The sequence below is a fragment of the Arvicola amphibius genome, chromosome 1 (assembly GCF_903992535.2).
Source record: "Arvicola amphibius chromosome 1, mArvAmp1.2, whole genome shotgun sequence".
Lineage (NCBI taxonomy): Eukaryota > Metazoa > Chordata > Mammalia > Rodentia > Cricetidae > Arvicola > Arvicola amphibius.
The window spans coordinates 174,120,024-174,144,597 of NC_052047.1; the positions used below are offsets into that span (position 1 = coordinate 174,120,024).

Sequence of the window (24,574 nt, forward strand, 5' to 3'; positions counted from 1 at the left end):
TCAGCATCTACCAAAAGTCACAGAAGCAGGGGGATAGCATGCTTAGAATGAAGAGCTATGAAACATTTCAGTGATAATTATGTAAGTACCCCATTTCTTTCTTTACAAGTTTTTCTTCCCTTACAGGTCATAGGCATGCCATTGTTCTTAAAGGTTCAGGGCACTTTCTGCCCAATGACTTCAGACATATATCTGTTTAAAACAAAGTAATAAAGACAACTGAATGACTTTTTAGGTACTTGAAAGAAAAAAAAATAAAGACAAATATTCATTAAATGTGGAGCAGTATCATGCAATAAATCATTTCCCCATTATTTTATATCAGAAACTACATTTTATTTTTCCTTTTCATGCTTTCAAAGGAAGTGGCACCAGCTACATGCAGGCATTTTAGTTTTTTAGTTTTCCCATTTATTGCTAAAAGGCAAGCTATCCTCACATGCCAGAGAAACAGGTCCTTATTTGGTGATAAACCAGAAAGCTCTGCCAGTGCTTGTGTAGCTATTCATGTTGCAAGAACAAGCAGGTGAATGCAATTTAAACACTGCCAAGAGACAAACTCTTTGGATAAATATTTTCTAGTTTAGGAATCTGAAACAATTATTTCTTTGCTTTCAAAATGATGAACCGGGGGGCTGGAGATATAGCTCAGTGGGTAGAGTACTTGCCTGGCACATGCCAAGCCTTGGGCTCTGTACTCAGCACCACATGAACAGGGCATGGTGGCTGTGGTGGTTTGAATGAGAATGGTTCCCGTAGGCTCCTATATTTGAGTGTTTAGCTCCCAGTTGATGGAGCTGGAGTGGGTGTGGCCTTGTTGGAGGAGGGATGCTACTAATGGTGGGTTTTGAGGCTTCAAAAGCTTATGTCATTTCCAGTTATCTCTGTCTACCTCATGGTTGTATCCCAGGATGTAAGCTCTCCAGTGTTGTGTCTGCCTGCTGCCAAGCTTCCTACCATGAAAGTCATGGACTCATCCTCAGAAACTGTAAGTCCCACTAAATCCTTTCTTCAAAGTTGTCTTGGTCATGGTTACTGAAAAGTAACCAAGACTATAGCATACACACGTGATATCCCAGTACTCAGGAGGAAGCAGTAGGGAGATCATTAATTTAAGGCCATCTTTGGTTAATAGCAAAATTGAGGACAGCCTTAAACCTGTTTTTTCCAATTATTTAGAGATTAAAATATAATTACATCATTCCCCCTTCCCCCTTTCTTCCTCCAATCTCTTCCATGTCCACTTTCCACTCTTAAATTCATGGCCTCTTTTTCTTGAATTATTGTTACATATATGAATAAATATCTGAATAAAATTTGCCAAGTCTGTTTAGTACTGCTTTATGTATATGATTTCAGAGCTAACCGCTTGGGACTTTGCTGTGGGATAATGCTCTTGTACTCTGTAAAGATTTGTCACTTGTATTGGTTTAATAAAGTGCCAATTGGCTAGTAGCCAAGCAGGAAGTATAGGCAGGGCAACCAGACTAGGAGAATTCTGGGAAGAGGAAAGGCTCAGTTTACAGTCACCACCTAGATACAGAGGAAGCAAGATGAGGAATGCTGCACTGAGAAAAGGTACCAAGTCATGTGACTAAACATAGATAAGAATTCTGGGTTAAGTTGTAAGAACTAGTTAATAATAAGCCTGAGCTAATAGACCAAATAGTTTATAATTAATATAAGCCTCTGTGCTTCTTTGGAACTGAACAAAACTTCCATCTACAGGATTTGACAACCAATTAGGAGGCTTCTCCTTGGGAAAGACTAATTTTCTCTCTCTCAGCATTCCTTCACTCCCTGTAGTTCTTTGTTCAGGGGTGGGGTCCCATGATATTTCCCCTTTCCACCTTAACATGTCCATTGGAGTCCTTGTTAAGGTCTCTTTAGGTAAACATACTGTTGAGGTATCCTGAGCACAGCTTCCCTGTCATTTCTAGGAGACACAGTTTTACTGCAGATTTCCTGGTCCTTTGGCTTTTACGATCCTTTTGCCCATTCATCTAAGATGTTCTCTGAGCTTTAGGTACAAAGAGAGATTTCCTTGGTGAGTGGTAAATATAGTTTAGATGAAGTTATGATAATTAGGCTGACCATGCTACTACCAGAGCCATAGATGAACAAAAACCCCACCACCAGGCATGAGAAATCCCCTTTTTCAGTTGTTGGCCAAGAGAATCCAAGTGATATCCCCAAACAACATATGCTATCGCTGTTGCTCTTTGTTGCCTCCCAGAGATTGGAGGCCCTATGGTTGTAGACACGTTGGACACAGGACACAGAGGGTAAGGCTGAATCTGAGCTGAAAGCCTCTTCCCTGAGACATGTTTTCACAGTACTGGAAAGTGCTAGGCAAGCTGGCTAACAAGGGAGGGAAGAAACCTATAGTCCTATCCAACTGTGATACCTATAACCACAACAATAACAAGCATGGCAAGACATCCTTAAAGCAATAGTAGTATTCATATATTAGTGGTAACCAATAGCTCTCTAATAGAACCCAAAGTCTTCTCAATCAGATGAAAATCATGCCGCATACTGGAATGCTAGCCAACTACCCAGGGCTCATGGGTTAAAGATATTAGAGGAGAACCTACCACCACTTAATAAACTGCATCCTAAACATTTACTCTAACACATATGGATTTATTTTTTAAAACAGAATGCCATAATTTTTGCTTTCCAAATTAATAAGAAATAGCTCATTTGAAAACCTGAGGCTAAGTTTTTCTCCAGCCAGCAATCATGGGACCAAATACTGAATATATGGGTGACATGCCAAACTGCTAAGTTAGAAAATACTGAGCGATTTCAAATGCATTTATTCTCTGGTGAGCAGGGTTTTTGTTGAACAACAGGAAATTCATTAGCTGTGGCATAGTCCAAGTACTACGATGGACAGCAGCAGCCAGAGATCTCATGTTAAAGACTGATAAACTTCCTCTCAGTTCTGTTTAATTTTTATCTCACATATGAAGGCTGGAGTTTGCTTTAAGGCTAAAAAGTACTGTGTAATTTGGCAAATGAAGATGATTCATGTCATTCTCAGCCAACCTGTAGGGGGTCCTTTTGTGGGTCAAGCTGCTCTTCGGACTGTAGTCTGGTAACACCATATGTGACCTACTACCCAGAGCCTTAATAACTTGGAAAGCAAATGTGAAACAAAAATTATTCCACATTTCAGAGAAATCTTGCATTTCAATAATTTGCAAAAATGTCAGTTCAAGGATATGTGTGAAGTTATAACACAAGACTTGGTAATGATTGTTCTTTATTCAGAACTGAAGTTTTCAAAAAGATAACAAAGGTTTGGGCCCATAAATGGGAACATTGGTTTAGTATAATTCTGGGCATGGTTATTTGTTCCTCGTAAGAATTATTTTACTTTAACAAGGATCAGTCATAGAAAATCAGAGAATGCAGGGAAGGGCAAAGTCTAAGAAATTATCATTTTATTATGGGTGGTAGCTATCAAAATTATTACATTGTTTTTATATTTCATATGAAAAATGACAGTTAAGTGGAGACAGTTTTTTCCAAGTAATTCCTCTCCCCACAAAAACCCAGAATAATTAATAACAGAGGTCTGTGAAAACAAAGAGTCCCAAAGTGAATGTAGAAACAAGAGCATAGACACTAAATATGATTCTTTAAAGCTTCCATGACACTCAGGGCAGAGGCGATACAGCCATCGAAGTTGGAGTGAGTAAATCCATCCCCTCCACACACCAACGAAGGGTGGAGGTGAAGAGTCATCTGACCAGGACAGTTGGCAGCTGAGTTTGTAACCTGAAAAAGCAAAAATGAAAAAAAAAAGGATTGGAGTTGGCATTCAGTGTGTCACTGCACTGTTGCCCACTAAGTTTTTGCTTCCTGGAGAAAATGAAATTTTACTCATGGGGCAAAAAGAAAAAAAAAGACTATATCAAAGGTTACCTCTTGCCAAAATATTTACATATATATTCTCAAATGTTTAAAAATTTAATTTCCAAATAACTGGAAATGCACTGAACTTCTAGATTTGTAGATGCTATGGTCTGAATGCTTACCTGCCCTCTTTAAATTCATATGTTGTTCTCCTGTGCTGCATAATTTTATGTCAACTTGACACAGGCAAAGTTATCTGAGAGGAGGGAACCTCAATTAAGAAAGGCAAGCCTCTAGGGCAATTTCTTAGTTAGGGATTGATGGGGAAAACCCAGGCCACTGCGGGTGTTGCCATTTCTGGGCTGTTGGTCCTGGGTTCTATAAAAAAACAGGCTGAGGAAGCCGTGAGGAGGAAGCCAATAGGCAGCACCCCTCCATGATCTCTGTATCAGCTCCTCCCTCCAGTTCCTGCCCTGACTTCCTTTGATGATGAACAGTGATATGGAAGTATAAGCCAAATAAACCCCCTTTCTGCCAACTTGCTTTGTGGTAATGGTGTTTCATCAGCAATAGTAACCTTAACTAAGACAGCTCTTGACTCCAATACTGATGGTATTAGGGGAAAGGACCTTTGGGATGTGAAAGTCATGGTGTAAGATAAGTGACCTTATGGGAGTACACAGTTAAAATCCATCAACTATGAAGAATGCAGGTCCAACATTGAATCTGTCAATGACTTGACCTTGGCCTTGGCCTTCCCAGCCTCCAGGATGGTGAGAAACATGTTTCTTTTGCACATATGCCACTCTAATTTTGCTACTGCTCTGAATCATAATGTAAATATCTGCTGTGCAGGATACCTGATATGCAGCTCCTGTGAAAGGGTTGATAGACCCCAAAGGGGTCATGAACCACAGGTTGAGAACCAGTGCTTTAAAAGCTGAAAAGCTTTGCAGAGAACAGACTTGTTTATATGCTACGTTTTGTCTCCCCTGCCCCTCAATACTGGAGACTGTTGGTGTACAAAAGAATTCCAAAATAGCCCAGAATGGAGTATAACAAACGTTTATTTATTAGGGGATAAACTCACAGAAATAGTAGCATTCCATAGACCTCTGCATGTGCTGGGAACTGGAACCAAATCCAGCAGCCAAGAGGCCCAAGCATGCATTTTGTCTGCATTTATAGTACATGAGACCATGCCCAAAGTGGGCCAGTATCTTAAAGTTTATGGTTTGAAGGAGTTCCCACAGCACCTCCCCCTTTTGTCTAAATAAAAGAGTTCTAAGCCTGATACAAAACTATATAAATAAGAACAAATATTAAGTATTGTCCAGGGGGGAAAAGAGGCAAAAACATACATTAAATTTAGAATTATAATTTTACCCTGTCTTGGTAAGGTTTGGCAGTCTTTTTACTTGTATCCTGCTTGTCCAGTGTGGACACTGTACATTTTGTCGTGGTCGAGGCAGGGGCAGTTCTTTGCCCAACAGCCAGTTTTGCCAAGAAGAAAACAAGCTCCAAGTGGAGTGTCTTCATTGTTGCCAGGAACAATTATGTCACATGTCAACAGAATTCTAAGCTATTTAAATGTCATATTTTACAGTTCTTGAAGTGTTTGGAGATTACCTATCTATGTGGAATACAATCTCTATGCATCTAAAGAACCTGATTAGTCTAACTATAAGTATGACAAAGATGGATGACTACTGACCTGTAATTCTTAATACCTATGTAGCTTAAAGACTAAGGCTTCATATTGAAAATTTGAACAGTCTTTAAACAAATGTGGAGCAAATGAGGACAATGACCTCAAAATGTAAAGAATATATAAATATCTTGATCAGAGGTAGAAATGAATAGTGCAATGTGATAAATATATCCTAAAATTACAACAATATGCAATATATCTTAAGCATAGGTAGAAACATGCTGGCATACAATATGACAAAATAACTTTGCAAAGGTGCACAAATATTGTAAACAGAAATAGGAGCATATTCAATATGATTGAACATAACAAATATAATTTGTATATAAAATATAATTTGAATTTGTATCAATATACAAGAATCTATACCAATGTAATTTGTCTATAATAGCTCACAAGTAAACTCACTATTACTCACAATCATGATTAGTGTGAGTAAGCTCACAGTAATCTACCTATTATCCCATCCCATCCATTCCCCCTTTTTTCAAGAGAGATCCCTGGGTTTACTTCATTTCTACCCCCAACCCTATACCAGTTATAACCAACCCCTAATAGTGTCCCTAGCCCTGAGGACAAACTATGTTGGGAGACGAGACATCGTTTTCTAGAATTACATCCAACCGTCATGGGGGTGATGATATTTCTATGGAATCCTGTAAAAACTGAAATGATGGTTAAGTTTCAGGATTACTGTCTGGTACAATTGCAGATAGTCTCTGAATACTTGGTAGGGTTTTTCTGAAGTTCTTATCTGAAGTTCTGGCCAGAACGTTATAAAGAGGTGCACCATCTCAGCTAGCCAAGCTGGGATCATCTTGAGCAGTTTGTAACCCAAAACCAATCTTAAAGTGGTACTATCAGAATAATAACATTGTAACAACCAATTTGTTGTTTTGAAGACCCATATTCTTCATGGAAACTTCAAAGATTACTGCAGGAAAGTTTATTGTTCATTGTAGAAAACTTAAGCATTATTCATATAGACATATATCCAATGAAAGGTACCATAAAGACAAAAATAGTATGAGAGAAGTTAAATTTTGTGAAAGCAGAGTTTTGATAAGAGGAGTCCCTAAATCTTATCTTCCTTCTGTCCCATACTCTGACTTTTTCTTTTAACAACATGCTTTGATTTAGAGAAGGATAGCCACTGTCCAACTTCAAAGCCAGTTTTAATTTTTAAGTGAGTCGCAACTATCATTATACTGAGAAGTAGGGAGATATGTATGTTTAGGTAGTGAAATTTTACCCTGCAGAGGACATTGGTATCATAAGTCAGATCTCTTTGCTTGTGATTCTTTCTGGGTAGCTATCTTTTCTTATTTAAGCATCTAGATAGCCAAGGTCTCTTGACTTTTCGAAGATGGGTATTTTCCTACAAAGACAAGAACAGAACCCTGCCCCAACCCTTATGAGGTTACCTTACAACCTGTAGGACTGTCACCTCTGTGGATGAGCTGTCATTTCTTTTTATCAAGAAGGTTCTCCTTTTCAAACCAAATCTTTATTAATTTTGATGGTATCCATAGCTTTTCTTCTCTTGTGGAGGTTACTGGCCAGAATTTGGGCCAGGCATTTGTGGATCTGAACTGGGAACACAAGCCTGTGTCCCCTGTATAGGGTTAGAGCCTCTGCTCCCTGAGTCAGAGCTCAGCCTGATCAGAGCAGGTCTTGCAGAAACCTGAGAAGCCACAGAGCAGTTGCAGCAGAAAGCAGTGGGCGGCCGTAGGCGGGACCAAGTCAGGTAGCATGGACCACGGTGGGAAACTGCTAAGTTGCTGTGGCAGGCCCACGGAGCCAAACCATGCTCAACTGTGCGCTAGAGGGGTAGTTCAGCTGCAGAGAGGTAGTTCAATTGCATGGGGTGGGAAAATGCCACAGACAGGCATCTGGGCAGGGCACGGCAATGGTGTGGAATTGGACCCCACATTAGATGCCAGTTTGCTGGTGTACAAAAGATTTCAAATAGCTTGGAATGGAGTATAACAAAGGTTTATTTATTAGGGGATAAATTCACAGAAAGGGTAGCGATCTGCTGTGCTCTGTGTGTACTGGGAACTGGAAATGAACCCAGCAGCCAAGAGGCCTACACATGCTTTTCATCTGCATTTATAGTACATGAGACCACACCGGAAGTAGGCCGATATCTTAAAGGCTATTGGCTGAAAGAGTTCCCACAGCAGGAGGTTGAGCCCACAGGATTCAGCAGGCAGGGCTAACCAGAAAGCTGTACCTAGCCCTTCTATTTTGCTAAATAGATAAGATAAAGTTCTTGAGACACCTGTGATACACACACACACACACACACACACACACACACACACACAAGCACAATGCTGATAACTTCATATTCACACTTTTCTGGAGTCTACTTAACAGAAACATCTATAAACACAGATCGGATGGTGATCTTGAGACTTCTGAGATAAAGACCTTGAGTGGTAAACGAACAAATATCAGGGACAGAGAAGCACACACTTGAATATCCAACTAGAGCTTTCAATTTCTGCTTAGGTGGGATTCTAACAAGTTGGATTATTTGATTTGCCAATAAAATGTTGAGGAAGGAAGGAAACTTCTAAGGTCTTAGCTATTCATGTGGCAACATTCACAATTTAAAAATGTTTCAAGTCTGAAAGCAAGGGAATCTTAGCTTGCACAGAAACAGGACATATGACAGAGAGAACAATGGCAGGACTTGAGACTACTAGCCTGGGGTGGGGGACTCTCTGTTATGATGGCTCTCCATTATGGGGAAGACTTGAGAGTTTTCATTTTTTCTGCAGGTGGATTTAAATCACTTAGAAAAAAACTTGGCCTTTTCTGAGAATCTATGCATCTAACCCATCTACATTTCTAGGAGTATTGCATTAGTCACCCTGACCAGGCAAGAGTTCTCTCTGTACAGCCGTGTCACACATGTGAACCAGAGAAACCTGACTTTCCATAGGGCTGTTTCAGCCCTGACACAGACTTTAAATACAACTATTGAGATGTGGTTCCTGGCTGTGGCTGGAAGCAGAGCCAAGGGCTGTATTATTGCGAGAGAGTGTGGTTTCAACAATGACAAGATCCTCTCTTGCAGGACTCTCTGCCTCACATGGCTAAAGACACTTGCCAAAACACACTCCATGCTTTCATATTTTCCTCACTGGGTAATTGCAGAATGGGCAATTCCACCTTCAATGCGATGGGATTGATTTCATCTAAACTGCTGGCTGCCGAATCAGTGGCCCACTTTCCCAGCCACGTGATCTGGCAGCTGGCATTTACCGTTCAGCAAATTAAATTATACGGCACTGACGAATTACCAGCTCACAACCGAGCAGAACAGTTCCCCTAAAGCTCCCTTCTGCTTATTAGTTGTAAGTTTAAGAGCGCTCAGGTTCATTAGGGAGATCGCAACTGGAATACCCACACAATACCCACCGCAAGTGGGGATTCCATGTGTATGTCTATTCCTTATACCTTCTCTATGAGGATGTGCACCATTGAGTTAGCCCCATCCCCCATGTGTGAATTTCCAAGATGCATAAAGCTAAGTAACTATTTAAAATGCTTTGTTTGGAAAATTATACATAGTGTACTGAGTTTTTTCAACTTGACACAAACCTAGACATATGCGGGAAGAAGGAATTTTAATTGAGAGACTGTCCTCATAAGACTGGCCTGTAGGGAAGTCTGTGACATATTTTCTTACTAGGTGATGTGGGAAGACTGAGCACATTTGCATGGTGCCATCCCTGGGAAGGTGGTTCGGGGATATAGGAAAGTAGGCTGAGCAAGTCAAGAAACGTGATCCTCCATATCTCCTGCTTCAGTTCCTGCCCATGCTTGGGCTCTTGCTCAGACACCCCTCAGCTATGGACTGTTACCTGGAAGTATAAGATGAAATAGATCCTTTCCTCTCAAAGTTACTTTGGTCATGGTGTTTTACCACATCAATAAAAACTTTAAGACACAGAGACACACATGCACGTGCACGCACACACACATATTATTTCAATCATAACTATAAACATCTTTTACAACCATAAAAAGTTAATAAAAAAATATACTGTTAGTCTTTCCTGAGACTCATTCCTATGACGACACAGAGCTGCTGACCTCTGATCTGTGACATCCATGCTCTTTCCATACCATCTATTCTCTCTCTCTCAGTACTGTCTAGAACATGGGCAACGTGGTTTTTCTTATGAGTGCATTATTGAGCTCTCTAGGGGTTTTCCTTTCAGCCACTGATATCTCCTCTGTATCAGCTCAGACATTACAGAAAGAGAGTTTAACTGGAGTTTCTTTTCAGTGGAACAAAAGTTTCCAGACGGTGGCCAGACTGCTTAAATAATTAAATAATTTGTGGTTCAGGGTCTGCCCACTTTAATGAGAAAATAACCAAGTTCACATGTATGAAACCCATATGTTGACGTCATCTTGCTCCATGCTGGTATCTCACAATGGGTGAAAAAAGACGAATATTAAATAGATTAGCAGAGGAGATATGGTGAAATACATAATAAATAGTAAAAACCCAGGAGTAAAAAGATAATTAAGGAGAAGCAGCACCCTTGAGGCAGGGTCTGTCTGACGCACAGGGTCTGGATTTGAATGCACCCAGCCACAGCTCTTCATTGTCTCAGTCCGTCTAAATGAACAGCATTGTGTAGAGCTGACAGGAATCGCTGCTAATAGGAGAACTGACTTCTTCATCTACAAAGGTAAGGTAAGTACACTGAATCCAGAGCCTAGTCTGGTTTCTCCAATACTGCCACAGTGTATCGGGGTGACATGTACAGGAACTCCTCACAGACATCACTAATCAATTGTGGTATTCGTTTTCACTGAGCTCAGAAGTGGCTCTGACACCTTTGATTTAGTGCTCCGGGGAGCCACTACCAGTTGGTTGTAGCTGGCCATGGCTAGGATACACTATACACCAACCATAAATAAGAAGACTAAAGAACAATTATAATACAAAATACAGGAGTAAGTTATTCTTTTTTTCCTCTTTCTTTTCACTAAAGCTAGGATAGCCTGATGCCCTGTCTTTCTCTAAACTAGAGACCTTTTAATGTGAAGAAAAGGGATTAGAGTAGAGTCACTTCTTCTATGTTAAAAAGTCAATTAGAATTCTTTCTAAAATCTTCTAAACTCCTCTACAGACTACTGCCTTGCCATAGAGTGTCATACTAGGGCTCCAGCTGTACTTGGAAAGAAAGCTTTGTCTGTAGGTGTGAATCACATAAACAATGATCAGAAATGGTGGGAAAAATAGGATTGGAGAAGATGACTCAGACGATGCTAGAAGATGTCAGATCGGAGCCAGGAACTAACAAAACCATGAGTATTGGTGTAAAGCCCTTAGCAGCGTCACCATCTCAGCCCCTGTCTTTAGCTGCGGTGACTCATTCTCTGTCGCCAACCATCACCCTTTGTTCTTCTTTGAGATGCAGGCTCTGGAAGGTAGCTGCTTCTAAAATAGATGATTTTTATATAAATTAAGAAATATGATCTGGGATGTAGGCTGTCTCCATCAATCCACTATTTTGGTGCAGAGGAACTGTCTTTTTGGTTTCACCCTCTGTCTGTGCTTGTACTTTTGTTGAAGAACCTAGTTTGGTGGGAATCCCTACAATTCTTGAGGCCTTTAGAAAAAAAAATTACTGTTTGGACAAAAGAAGGCATTTCTGTAGAATTTTAAGGTTTTCCTAAATAATACTTCACAGTTTTCAAAGTTTTATTTTTCATTGTGAAAAACATGAAAACATAAACAACATATCCCCCACCATGTTTCCTATGGCACCCAGTAGTCCTCCTAATTCACAGGGCATGTGTTTCAAGATCGCCAGCAGATTTCCAGGATAGCACCGTGTAAACCCCAGTTCCTTCCACTACTTATGGTCGCTTCCACAGTTCCTTTACCATGTGTATCTGAAGCTAAGAGGTGTTACTTCACACATCTAGAGTGACAGGCTGCTCTGAGCAGCCCGACACGTTCTCATGCATCCTTTCACCTGTCCGGAATGGGCACTGACTGTCTCACTCATCCATGCTATATGCATTACTGCCAATGGCAGTTCTCCACAGAGCTTTGATTGCATTATGTTACTTTAGTTGTCTTATTTTGCTTTATTTATTGTTAATCTTCTGTTATGTTAAGTTATAAAAAACTTTAGCACGAGTACATAGATACAGGAAAAAACAGTATACATAGGCTAACTTCTATCTTCAATTTAAGGTATTAACTGGGTGTCTTGGCAAGAATAATCCATGGATAATGGAGGGAATATAGGATGAGCTAATCTTATGAAAAAATAGCCATGTAAGAGATTAAATAATTTTACCACATTCTTATATTACATTCTAGTGGGTCACCTTAGCTTCCCTGAATTTGTGTGAGTTTTGATAGGAGATGTCATATGTGACTTGAATAGAAATATTGTATCGTAAAAAAATCTTTATCCACTCTGGAGGACCTATTCAGGGTGACTTAAATTTTATCTGAATTCAGGGAAGCTGTATTGTCTCGCATTCACTTGCTGAGGTAAATTCTGACTACTGATATCCTTGCCTTGCATTTCCTCTATCGTGGTGTGTGTGTGTGTGTGTGTGTGTGTGTGTGTGTGTGTTATTGGCCACACTGGCAGTAATGCAAATCTATGATTAGATGGATGGAACTGGTGAACATATTTTCACAGTTCCTTGCCTTTTCTAGTCTGCTGAAACGTAAAAGTAAACCCAGGCCATGATATCAGGCCATGGTATCAGAGTAGGTGTGCCATAATGGTCCACGTCTTAAAGGCTTGTTCCCCAGCCTGTGGTGGAGTAGCTATTACAAGATAGGCCTGGAAGAGGAAGTTAGGTCACTGGGGATGTTTGAACTTTGACCCCCTTGTGCTTCTCAGCTGTCATGAAGTGACAGTTGATCTCTTCTATGGCCTTCCCACCACAAAGAACTACCTCATCCTGAGGGCTTCTCAGACCATTAGACAACATACATATTTCCCTAGAAAGGCCCTCCCCAGGTATATTGCCACAGAACCACTGCTAACTAACCGTATGTGTCTGCTGGGGTATACACATATTCGCCTCAATTTCAAAAGCTGGAAAACCTAATAGTTTACAGTATTACCACACTGTAGCTACACCTCAGTGAAGTTAAAGACGGTAAGTAGTGTTTTAAGAGAGGACAAACATGAAAAATATCTCTTTGAATGCTACAGGCATCAGAGAGCAATGAGATCACTTTTTCTGGGTGACTTAGCCATTCAACACCCATACCTTTTAAAACTCTTTCTTAAAAATGCCCTGTATGCTTATGTTTTTGTGTTCCAACCAGAACACAAAGAGCATATGTCTGTTATATCTTTCTATATCACTGTGTCACTAAGAATAGTGTTAAAAATATCTGTCAATCACACATCTAATATTATAGAAAAGTGACTCAGAACTGGAAAAATAATGACACATTGGGGCATTCATTATACCTTTTTTGCCCATTTTAAAACCTATTTCTTTGAATGACTCACCACATCTGACTATGATTTCTAAGGACCCCAGTGCCACCTCACTCCATGCTGCAGAATTTAATATTCATAAAGAGTTTTATCTACACACGGGCACCTTCCTGTGGAGACGGTAAATTTTAATTGGGCCGTCTGTGTTCTGCTTGTCACCTCATCTTTCCCCTGGTCTACTCATCTCTTCAATGTTCTATTATATTTGATGGTGATGTCATCAGCCCATTTCTTCATTGCACTTTAGGGAAAGCCTTACTGTATTATGGATGCTTGGCGGCAAAGCCTTGTGTCGAATATGGCAGAGCTGCTGTAAAATTACTACTGGCAACAATATGTCCTCAGTGTGGAGGGGAAATGAGGCGGTCTGGTCAACTCTCAGCGGGGCTGTTTACTTTATTAGTATTTGTGTATCCAATTTTAATAAACCATTGGGCAGATGTAGGATGAGTGTGTCACAAATCAATGCTACGATCCACAGAGCAGCTTCAGTGATATCAAACTGCAAAGGACACACTTTGTTGACATTGAGTTTGATTGCTGAGGTCTATATTGGGCCTCCTTTAAAGTTCTGAAAGCATTAGAGCAGCCTGTTTGGATAGACTTTATTCAGAACAAGCACACAATAAAGATCGACATATGGTTTCCTGCAGCACTGTCTCAGTTAGAACAGACAACACATAGTCATAACACACGTCCCTTTAGAATTTTTAATTTAGTGGAAAATTGCTCTGCCCTTTAGCAACTTTTAGTATATTAACTCATCAATTATTCAAGCAGTTGTCTTGTTCCTAGGTGCTTCTGGGTACTAAGAAAGGTAAGAGGGCACATCGATTTTATTTGCATCTGAATATAAACGTTCTACAGCAGTCTTCTAGTTAATCTGATTGCTAGAGAGTAGAGGCAAACATGCTTCCAATGGGGAATCCAGAGATGAAAGGAAGTCTGCTGTTCCCAACTCATCCCTCTTTTCCATGTTTATCTTGATCAATGCTCAATTCTCCACTTAGTGAGCCCTTCCCCATCCCGTCCCATCTCTCATTCTCCGGGCATCCCTCTCAATGACCCTGAAGTCTGACCCTTGGCATTTCCTTCTGGTTCTCATTCATGTTGAATGGACCTAGGAGCTTTTTATCTAAAATGTAAGGTTAAGGTGAAAAGGGATTTTGGGTTCTTGAAATGACCTGCCTTCTACTTTTAATACCATGAAGACAAAAGGGTCGGCTTTGTGCTCCAAAGAGAGACAATGACAGATTATAAAAGGCAGAGGCAGTTTTAAAGTCAGCTCAACTGAAGTTAAAATTAAGAACAGTAAACGCATTCGGATACGGACTCTTCTGCCCCTGTGGCAGCGCCCACGTCTCACAGCCACCCCGCGAATACTGCGGAGAACATCTCAATCTTTGCACCACATTTCCTCATGCTCGCCTGTGGTTAGTTCCCTCCCTGTGCTCAGTTGTCACTATATGTTTTTCTTTACTAGAAAGTCGTATAAACAGACTTTGAATCTGACTTCATCCATTTAGATTAGTGCTTCTGAGATTTACTCACGTTATTACATTTTTTTCTTTTTATTACTGAGTATTTTTTCATGTATAAATAAACAGTACATTTTTTACCTACTTTTAGGTAATGAATATTTGGCTTATTTCTAGTTTTGGAAAATTATTAATAAAGCTGGAATGCTAATTGGAAGATGGCTTTTGTGTGAATGTGTTTATTTCTAAGAGTGGATTCACTGGCTCTCATGGTAAGCACATATTTAACTTTGCAAGACGTACAGTAAGTACAGTTTGTTTCTCAGGGAAGGTATGACACCTCGCCTTTTCACAGTGACATGGCAGAGTTCTAGTTCCTTCACATCTGTTTCAGAGTTTGCCAACTTCAGAATTTTTTGCATGAGCCATTTTAGATGAGTAATAGCCTCTTACTGAAGTTTTAAACTGCATGTCCCTAATAGTCAATGATGCTCAGTGTGTGTGTGTATGTGTGTGTTTTTGCATGTGTGTGTGCCTGTGCATGCATGCGCACACGCATGCACGTACACATGTGCTTACTTTCCATTCATCCCTCTTTGTATGTGGTAAACAACAAAAAACTTACTATTAGGTACATCCATTGCATACACTAATCCACTTTCTTCTTTTTTATTAAAATTATATATGTATATATATTAATAATAATTATTTTTTGAGAAAGGTCCTGGCAATCCTGGAACTCTGTAGACAAGACTGGCCTTGAAATCATATAGATACACCTACCTCTGCCTTATGAGTGTTGGGAAAGACATGCACCACTATGCCTGTCTTTTAACTTATATGATTATTTAAAACAAATTTTAAATTTAAATTATATTTTGGGTATATTCTTCCCCTCCTCAAAGCCCTTTCAGATCCTTTTCCCTCCCTCCCCATCCAACTTTAAGTTCTTTCTCAAAAATACAAACAAGAATCCAATAGAGCACCAAAACTCCTCCAAACCAAGAAGAAAAACCAAACCAAACCAAACCAAACCAATAGAAACAACAATAATAACAAAACAACAAAAACCCAATAACACCCAAACAGAAAAACAAGATGAAACAAAACAAAAACACAAAACCCACCAAATTGTAACCAAATAAAAGAAAACAAAAAATTGTGGAGTCCATTATAAGTTGGTCAGCCACTCCTGAACATGATACCTGTCCTGGAGTGGCTGATATATTCAGTGTTGTGTCTGGATCTATCTGTAGTGGAGATGTCACATAAATGGAATTGTTTGAGATATGACCTTTGTGATTGCTTTCTTCCATTTAGCACGATGCTTTCATGGTTCCTCCATGAGCTATCAGCTATGAGTACTTAATCAACTTTTATGTTTGAGGTGCAGTTCAGCGTATGGATATGCCACCGTCCATCAGTTGATGACATTGGGCTGTTTGTACATTTAGGTATTTTGAATGCTGCTGCCAAGAATATCTGACCACATGCTGTTGACTCTTTTGAGTTTACAGCTGTGAGTGGAATGACAGGATCATAACTCACTGCTGTGTTTACCTGATTAAGGAGCCACCCAGCTGTTTTCTTAAGTAGTCAAACCATTGCATATTCCTTACAGAAAAGTGCAAGCATTTCACTTCACCATATCCTCACAAACACTCATAGTTTTGGATTTTTTTTAAAAAAAACTTATAACCATCCTCAGTGAAAACTATTGCTTTATGTAATTAACACGTGCTAATAAAATTATAGCATAAATTTTAATGGTTGTAAGTTCATGGTTTATCTTACTGTGCTCTTGCTATGCACTTGCCTAATGAACAGTGATGTTGAGTACATTTTCACGTAATCATCTGTATTTCTTTGACATCATGTCCATTCAAGTCCTTTTCTCACTTTTAATTTGGACTTTCCCCCTGTTGAGTTGTAGGGTTGAGGTCTTCATATAGTCTCCATGTATATTCCTCTCAAACATGTGACCCATCAATCTTCTCATTTTGCCCTTTTACTTCCTTTTACAAATTTACAAATTATTATTATTTCCTTTTATGTTATGAGTGTTTTGCCTGCACCAACATCTGTGAATAGTGCGCATGCCTTGTACATGTGGAGGCCAGAAGCGGGTGTCAGATCCCCTGGAACTGGAGTTGCAAATGGTGATGAGCCATCATCAAGGTGAGGGGAATTGAACCCACGTTCTCTGGAAGAGCCAGAGCTCTGATTATCTTCTGAGCCATTTCTCTAGTCTTTTTACTCTTTTGATAATTCTTGAACAAACAAACGTTTGAATTATGAGGTAGCTAAAATTATATTTTTTCTTCTACTGTTTTTTCTTGTGTGTGTACATAATATTTAAAAAACTGCCAAACATAAGGTCATGAAGATTTCCCCATATTTTTTCCTAGGAATTTCATATTGTAGTTTGTGTTTTCTGTTTTGTGAAGATTTGGGTATGCTGTATGAAGCAGAAGCCAGCTTTGTCCTCTTGTCTACGGAGGTCCACTTGTTTCTCCTGCTAGGGAGATGCTTTTTTTCTCTCCATTTGATGGACTTTGGAACACTGTCAGAAATCAGCTGATCACACGCGGGTTTGTTTCAGGTCTCTCACTTGTGCTGTCAATCAAGTCCATCCTCACATCAGTCCCACGTGAAGGTGATAACCGCAGCTTTGTCGTAGTTTTGAAACTGGAAAGAGAGAATCTTCCAATTTAGCTCTTCTTTAAAAAGATTACTTTGGGCTATTTAGGGAACACTTGAAATTCTATTTGAAAAATCTTGACTCAGTTTTCTAAATATTATATTTTATTTTTTACTTCGTGTGTGCGTGTGTGTGTGTGAATCTGTGGATACACACATGTAAGTATAGTGCTGGCGTTGTCCAGAGGCATTGGATTCCCTGAAGGTGGAATTAAAGGTGACTGTGAGCTACCAGACTGGGGTCCTCTGCAAAAGCAGCACCCACTCTTCACCTCTGACCCATCTTTCAGGCCTGTTGAATTGGAGTTTTCGTTTTTGCAAACAGAATCTAGATGCAGAGAGCAGTAGATTTTAGCTTCGCTTTCGTGTCTCTTACACGTCTAATTTCAATTCATGGCATCTTTTGGTTCATTTACGTTATTGCTTCTTTCAACAATGTATATTGTTCTTGGGTAAAATTCTCATGATCTTATGATTAAATCCAAATATCTTCTTTAGTGTTATATTCTTCAAATCTTTTGCCCACTTTTAAGTAATTGAATCATTTACATTTTTAGTTTTTTGAATTATTCATTTGTGAGAATTCCCTATACATTTGGGATACTAAAATTTATCAAATATATGCTTTCCTAACATTTTCTTTTTTCTGTGGTTGTCTTTTCATTCTCCTTATGGTGCTTTTCAAAGACACTGTTTTTAATATACATTGGATATAATTTATCATTTTATTTTTTGTGCTTTCCCCAGTCTATTTAAAAATACTTACAAAACCCAAGTCATACATATTTTGCCTATGTTTTCAGTTAAAAATTTGATAGCTTAAGGTTGCATGTTTAGGTTTCTGGTCCATTTTTCAGTATTATCCTTGAGAGAGTGGGAAACACGGGCTTCTGAGTCCAGGAAGAGCTCCAGCTGTTTCTCTGCTGCCCAGTTCCATCACTACAGGTGCAACAGTCTCTCACTTACAGCAGAGATGACATTTACTTCCTGATAGCAGGACTGATGTGAGCATCAGATGGCAACGGAAAAAGACTGCCTAAAATCAGAGTATAAATGGTATTATGTTTACTTCCAGGACAGGAAGAACGGGATGACATTGTGTCACCACTGGGGAAAGGCTAAAACTCAAAAATTGCTAGCAGTTAAAAAAGCACAGGAAAGGGCTGGGCCTTTAAATGGGGGTGTGCTTACATTCCAGTGTTTTTACTTCCTAGAACTGTAACGGTCCTGGAGTTCTCCCGTCCTTGACTCACTTATCTATGTGATAAGAAGAATCGAAGTGTCTTCCAGCAGGTAAAGGAGGGAGCGAGCCATAGACAGATCTCTCTGACTCACACCAGGTAAGGGTCTAATAAATCAGAAAGGGAGGGGGAAAAAGAATGGAGAGAGGATAGAGGGAGTGGGAAAGAAACAGAGGGGGAGAGAGGTGGAAGGAATGGAGGGAGGATGGAGAGGATAAACACACATACACATACATACACACATCCCTATCTGCCTCTATCTCCCCCCTCCGTCTCACCCCTCCTCCCTCTACCACCTCTCTCATAAAAATTCATGTATTGTTGTAATACTCTGATACTATCATGACCTTTTCCTCGCTCCCTTCCACATCATGGAATACACAGCTAAAATGGTTTAAGAAGCCGTTTTGTATGGTTTCTTCCCCAAGTCATCTCTGCGCTTCCCAACAATGCTCTGTGTATCGTTTGTGTCACACTGGACTTCACCGTGACTTCTGCTCAGTGGCCACCCTTTCTGACAACCATATAGAAACTTCCCGAGGGATGAGAGATGCCTCTGAATCCACAACAATGACTGACACATAGTTAGAGTTCAACTATGTGTGCTGATGAAACCATGAACATAGATTATCAGTTCCTAATGTAGTATAAATAGGTATTACCAACTGCACTTGTTAGTTTTATAGCATAACACTGATATTTACTCTAAATAGATCAAATAGACCTAATTTTCACGAAGTGCTGCTGGAACAGGAACTGAACTGCTAGTGTGCCCACACCCGTGCAATAGCATCCACCATCTAGTTCTTAATACTGGGTTCAGATGGCTATGAATGTATGTAATATATGACATTTCCTCTCATTAGACTGCTGAAACATTTTCTATTAAGGATTACCATTTAAAATAACTTAGCTATTTTGAGTAAGTGTGAGAATGACCAAATGGCAGGGTGAGTCCCAGTACTGCCTGAGAAAAAAATGACTTCATTAAATGTACATGTGTTCAAGCATTTACTAGTTCATACATTATGGAATCTTATAAAAAGATGAGATATTTAACTGTATAAACTTCAATTAAACTGTGACTGTATGTTCCGAAATCAAGGATGAGATTTCTCCGAATTATTTCATCACATGCTGTGTCGTAAGGAACTGAGGTAAATGGTGAGTTATGTGGAGATGATTCAATGGAACTTTGAAAATGACACTTGCCAGGCTTCCTGTTGTTGCTAGATTGGCTCACGCCATAGTCACCCTCTTCCAAAGTGACAAAAGGTCTATAGGCATATGGCATATAAGCAAGAGTGCTCTGTGGCCGTAATTTTACGCTAAGCAATGTTGGTTCAGGGCACAAATGTACAAGTTAGTTTAGGCGAATGACAATAAGCAAGGAAACTGATGAAAAGAGCGTTCTGTTGCTGTCAACGGTCCTGTTCTGATGCTGCCCAACAGTTCCTCATGACTGTAGCTAACTGCTTGAGTCTTGGGCATCGAGTCAGCTCTGAAACAACCCATTCTGGAATTATTTATGTATGTGATATGAAAAAATAGTTAAAAATAAAAGGAAACGTGGGGTGTGCTGAAAGGTGGTCAAGACACCATAGCAAGGGCAACATTTCCACAGCCTCTGCGCAGCCCCTCCTTCTTAGACATAGGTTTAGCTGTAGGTTTTCACCAATGAGGACTCTGATGCTTAGAGTTGCAATCTCTTTGCCCACAGTCACACATAGAACCCAGATAAGAACCCAAGTCACTCTGACTTCAGAGTTTCAAGACCATAATTACAAAACATTATTAAAAACCTAGGAATTATAAAGCGCATGTATAAAGAGAAGTAACAATATGAGTGGCAAAATAATTAAGAGAAAGTGAATGATGAAAAGAGAAACAGAATATGCTTTGATAAATAAAATTGACAATTATCTTCCAGAGCAGTCATGCTAGAAAGTCACATATTTAAATCTGTGATCTGCACTAGATACTGTCTTTCATGGGTGATGAATTTAAATTGCTTTCAAAATTAGGTTATGAGTTAAACTAAAACAGTTGGATGAAGATCAGCTATAGGTTTTACTTAAAAGCTAAAAAATTATCAAGTTGACAATCCACTTCAGTAAAAAGATCAAATGACTTTGGTTGTTTCTAAAATATCAATCATAATGCCTAGTTTCAGAGAATTGTTGATTCAACAGATAATAGGCTTGCAAAGTGTGATAGATTAGATCTTAAATGTCCCCCAAAGACTCATGTGTTAGGGGATTGAGCCTCAAAATGGTCCTATTGGGAAGTTTCAGAAGCTTTACGATGTGAGGACAAGAGGAAAGGTCCTTATGTGACTAGAGATGTGCTGTTAAAGAGGGTTGTGGGTCCCAGCCCCTTCCTCCTTGCCCCCTTTGCGCTCCCTTGGATTGAGAGACTATTAAGAGAATGATGCAGACTCCTGCCATGATGTGCTACTTGCTCTGGACTCAAATCATTAAAACTAACCAATCTTTCACTGGACTCTCCATAGCTGTAAAAGGAAATCGTTTCTCCTTATAAGTTGATTATGTGCGACATTTTGCTGTAGCATTGGAAAGCTGACACAGGAAAGGCCCATTCTGGTGGGAAAAGGGGTGTAGCTTGTCAGGTAGCTGACTGCTCTGAAAGAAGAAACGATCCTTTTGAGATGGTACCACCCTGCGCTTTCAACTTTCTGAAGGTAACAATAGAAAATGCATATGACGAAGTGGAAGAAAAAACATGGCTTGCCTCTTGCCGGTTCAATCTTGAAATTAGACACAATCACCTACCAGAGAGTATCCCTGTGAGAGAGAATAATGTAATTCTGTGCACAGAGCCTTGGCCCTTCCAAATCAAATCTGAAAGGAAAATTCTAGCATTGCATTAGTCCATAGTTTCTTTTTCCTCTCCTATGCCTTTTAACAAGGGATTTTCTATTGACTGGGCAAATACTTCCTTGTCTGAATAAAAGCAAGGACAGTGTCAAAAGGAAAAATGTGAATGGAAGGGTGATAAAAAGAGGCAAAAAGATGGGTCTACATGATGGGATGTTTCTGTGGAAGATAAAGAGTCAAGTGTAGAAAGAGAAAGTACAAGGGTTTCATGCAACTGGTATCTTAGAGTTTTTCTTCCTGAGATGAAACACCATGACCAAAAAGCAAGTTGGCTTACACTTCCAAATCTTTGTCCATCATTGACTGAAGCCAGGACTGGAATTCAGACAGGGTAGAGACCTGGAGGCAGGAGCTGAAGCAGAGGTCATGGAGGAGTGCTGCTTACTGACTTGCTCTCCATGGCTTGTTCAGACTGCTTTCTTTTAGAACCCAGGACCATTTCAAGGGTGGTCCACCCACAATGGACTGAGCACTCTTACATCAACCACTAGTGAAGAAAATGCCCCCACAGGCCTGCCTATATCCTGATCTTATGGAGGTATTTTCTCAGTCGAGGCTCCCTTCTCTCCAACTACTCTAGCTTGTGTCAAGCTGACATGGAACTAGCCAAGACAAGTGGTATGTGCTGCAGGGCTGCTTCTAAAGGAACGGCTGATATTAGGATGCTGCGTGTCCTTCAAGGTCTTACCAAAGATCGGCAAAGTCTGAATTTGCTTTTTAACACTTTTTAATTGCTGGATTATATTTCTGTGACTGCAATACTATGTTAAAGACAAAGTTTTGAAATGCCTTGATTTATTCAGATAATAGTGTATTTACAGCATTCATGTTACAGTATAATACTGTGTATTACAGTGTTCCTAACACTGGGTCCATGGGAGAATTTCAGGCTCTTCATAAAACTTCATGCCTATATACAGCATTTGTATTCATGTGCATGCACAGTTTTCTTTATTTTTTTTACTAGAGTACAAAGTAATAGCTTTCATTATAAAATTCTCATAGATGTGTATCATTGTACTTTAAACATATGAACTTATGGGGGCTAGCTATTCTTACCCAAGCCATGCAATCACCCTTCCCCATTATCCTTCCTCATTCTCCTTTGCTACCTTCTTGCTTGTTCTCTTAATTCTCTCAAATAGTGTGCATCCTGCTGCCATGTGTATTTTAATTTTCTTTCTTTCTTTCTTTCTTTCTTTCTTTCTTTCTTTCTTTCTTTCTTTCTTTCTTTCTTTCTTTTTCTTCTTTCTGTTTCTCTCTCTCTGTTTTTCCTCTCTCTCTTTTTCCTCTCTCTCTCTCTCTCTCTCTCTCTCTCTCTCTCTCTCTCTCTCTCTCTCTCTCTCTCTGTCTGAGATAGGGTTTCTCTGTATAGTCCTGGTTGGAACTCTCACTGTAGACCAGGCTGACCTCGAACTCACAGGCACCTGCCTCCTCTACATTCTGAGTGCTGGGATTAAAGGCATGCACCACCACTGCCTGGCTCTTTTTTTAAATTTTATTTTTCCCCATTCTAGTATGCCTTTTGTTAAATTATAGCAACAGTCTTTGCTTTTTTGTTAGCTTAAAAATTATTTTATATTTTTTGAGATTACAATATAATTACATTCTTCCCCATTTTCCCTCCAAAACCTTGCACTTACTCTCCTTGCTCCTTTTCAAATTCATGACCTCATTTTCTTAAACTGTTATTACATACATAAACATGTCTGCCTACACATGAGCTAAACAAGGATGACATCAATAGACATGCTAATGTGGATGGCGTACAGCCATGAGGCCTCAACCCAACACAAAGAACTCCAGGCAACTAAGGAATTCGGAGAGCTGCAGAAACAGTATCTGCCCTGTAGAAGAACACCACCTGGTTACTCAATACTAAATGGTCAGCCATGACAACATGCACATGCTAGTAACACAAAGACTGTGTGGTTGCCTCCACCTTCCTGAAAATGTCACAATTTCTTTCTCTTTATGTCTAAACAGAATTCCATTGTGTATATGTGTCAAATTTTCTTCATTCCTCTGTTGATAGACATCAATGTGGTTCTTTTTGAAGCAGTTATGAATAGCGCCATGGTAAACATGGCTGTTCAAGTATTTCTGTAGTGTTCTGTCTGAGAACACTTAGGCCTTCCGGTATGTACCTGAGTGCAATAGATGAGTCAGATTGCACTTCTGCTTCCATCCACACTGCCTTCCATAGTGGCTGCCCCAGTTTACATTGCCATCAGTAGTGTGTAAAGATTTATCTCCCCCCACCCCTACCCCTACATCCTCACCCGGACTTTATGTTGTTTCCTTAATGATAGCCATTCTGACTTTGGTGAGACAATCTCCAGGCAGTTTTAATCTGCATTTCCTTGATGGCTAAAGATGTTAAGAACACTTTTTCAAATATTTATTGGTCATCTGTATTTCCTTTCTCCTTCCTTCCTTCCCTCCCTCCCTCTCTCCCTCTCTCCCTCCCTCCTTCCTTCCTTTTTTCTTTCATTCTTCCTTTTAGAACTGTCTGTTCATTTATTAATTGGTACTTAACTTTTTAAGGCTCTTTGTACATTATAGATGTAGAAAAGGCTATTTTCCCTCTTCTGCCTGCTGTACTTTCAGTCTGGTGGTCACTTTCCATTCTGGGTAGCAGAGACACAGCCTCTGAGTAAGAAACTAAGTGACAGGAGATCACTGCACTGATAACAACAGGCTGGTGCATTCATTCATTTTGTCAACAATGCTAACGTGTCAACTAACTCAGCTAACTACCTTTCTGTGCTCTAAAATTCTTCTCCTTATATCTTTGGTGTTGGACAATCTTTAAAAATAAGTAGTAGCACATGCTTTTTTAATTCCATCACTCAGGAGGCAGAGGCAGGAAGCAAATTTCTGAGTTTGAGGCCAGCCTGGTCTAAAGGGAGAGTTCCAGGATAACCATGGCTACACAGAGAAACACTGTATGGAAAAGCAAAAATTAGTAATAATAATAATAATGATAGTAATAGAAGCAATTCATGAGTTTTCAAAGAAAATGGCAGAGTCACTAATATTTTAACCAAAGAAGGATGGGGAAAATCATAGTTATACCTCAAAAGCAACCAGTCACTAGGAATAGTTTAAAGAATCTTCAAGGCAGACACTGAAACAAAGGGAAGCCCGGGAGCACGGTGGT

The 24,574-nt window shown here is 39.7% G+C and overlaps 1 protein-coding gene across 1 annotated transcript in view; it reads right to left on the reverse strand.

Annotated features, from left to right (window-relative positions):
* Positions 1 to 3,254: 3,254 nt before the first annotated feature.
* Positions 3,255 to 24,574, reverse strand: part of Rnls (renalase, FAD dependent amine oxidase) — a 260,854-nt gene continuing 239,534 nt past the window's right edge. The window contains exon 7 of the mRNA XM_038317674.1: positions 3,255 to 3,789. Within this exon, the coding sequence (XP_038173602.1) occupies positions 3,637 to 3,789 (153 nt within the window). The 3' untranslated portion in view covers positions 3,255 to 3,636. The remainder of the gene's footprint in view (positions 3,790 to 24,574) is intronic.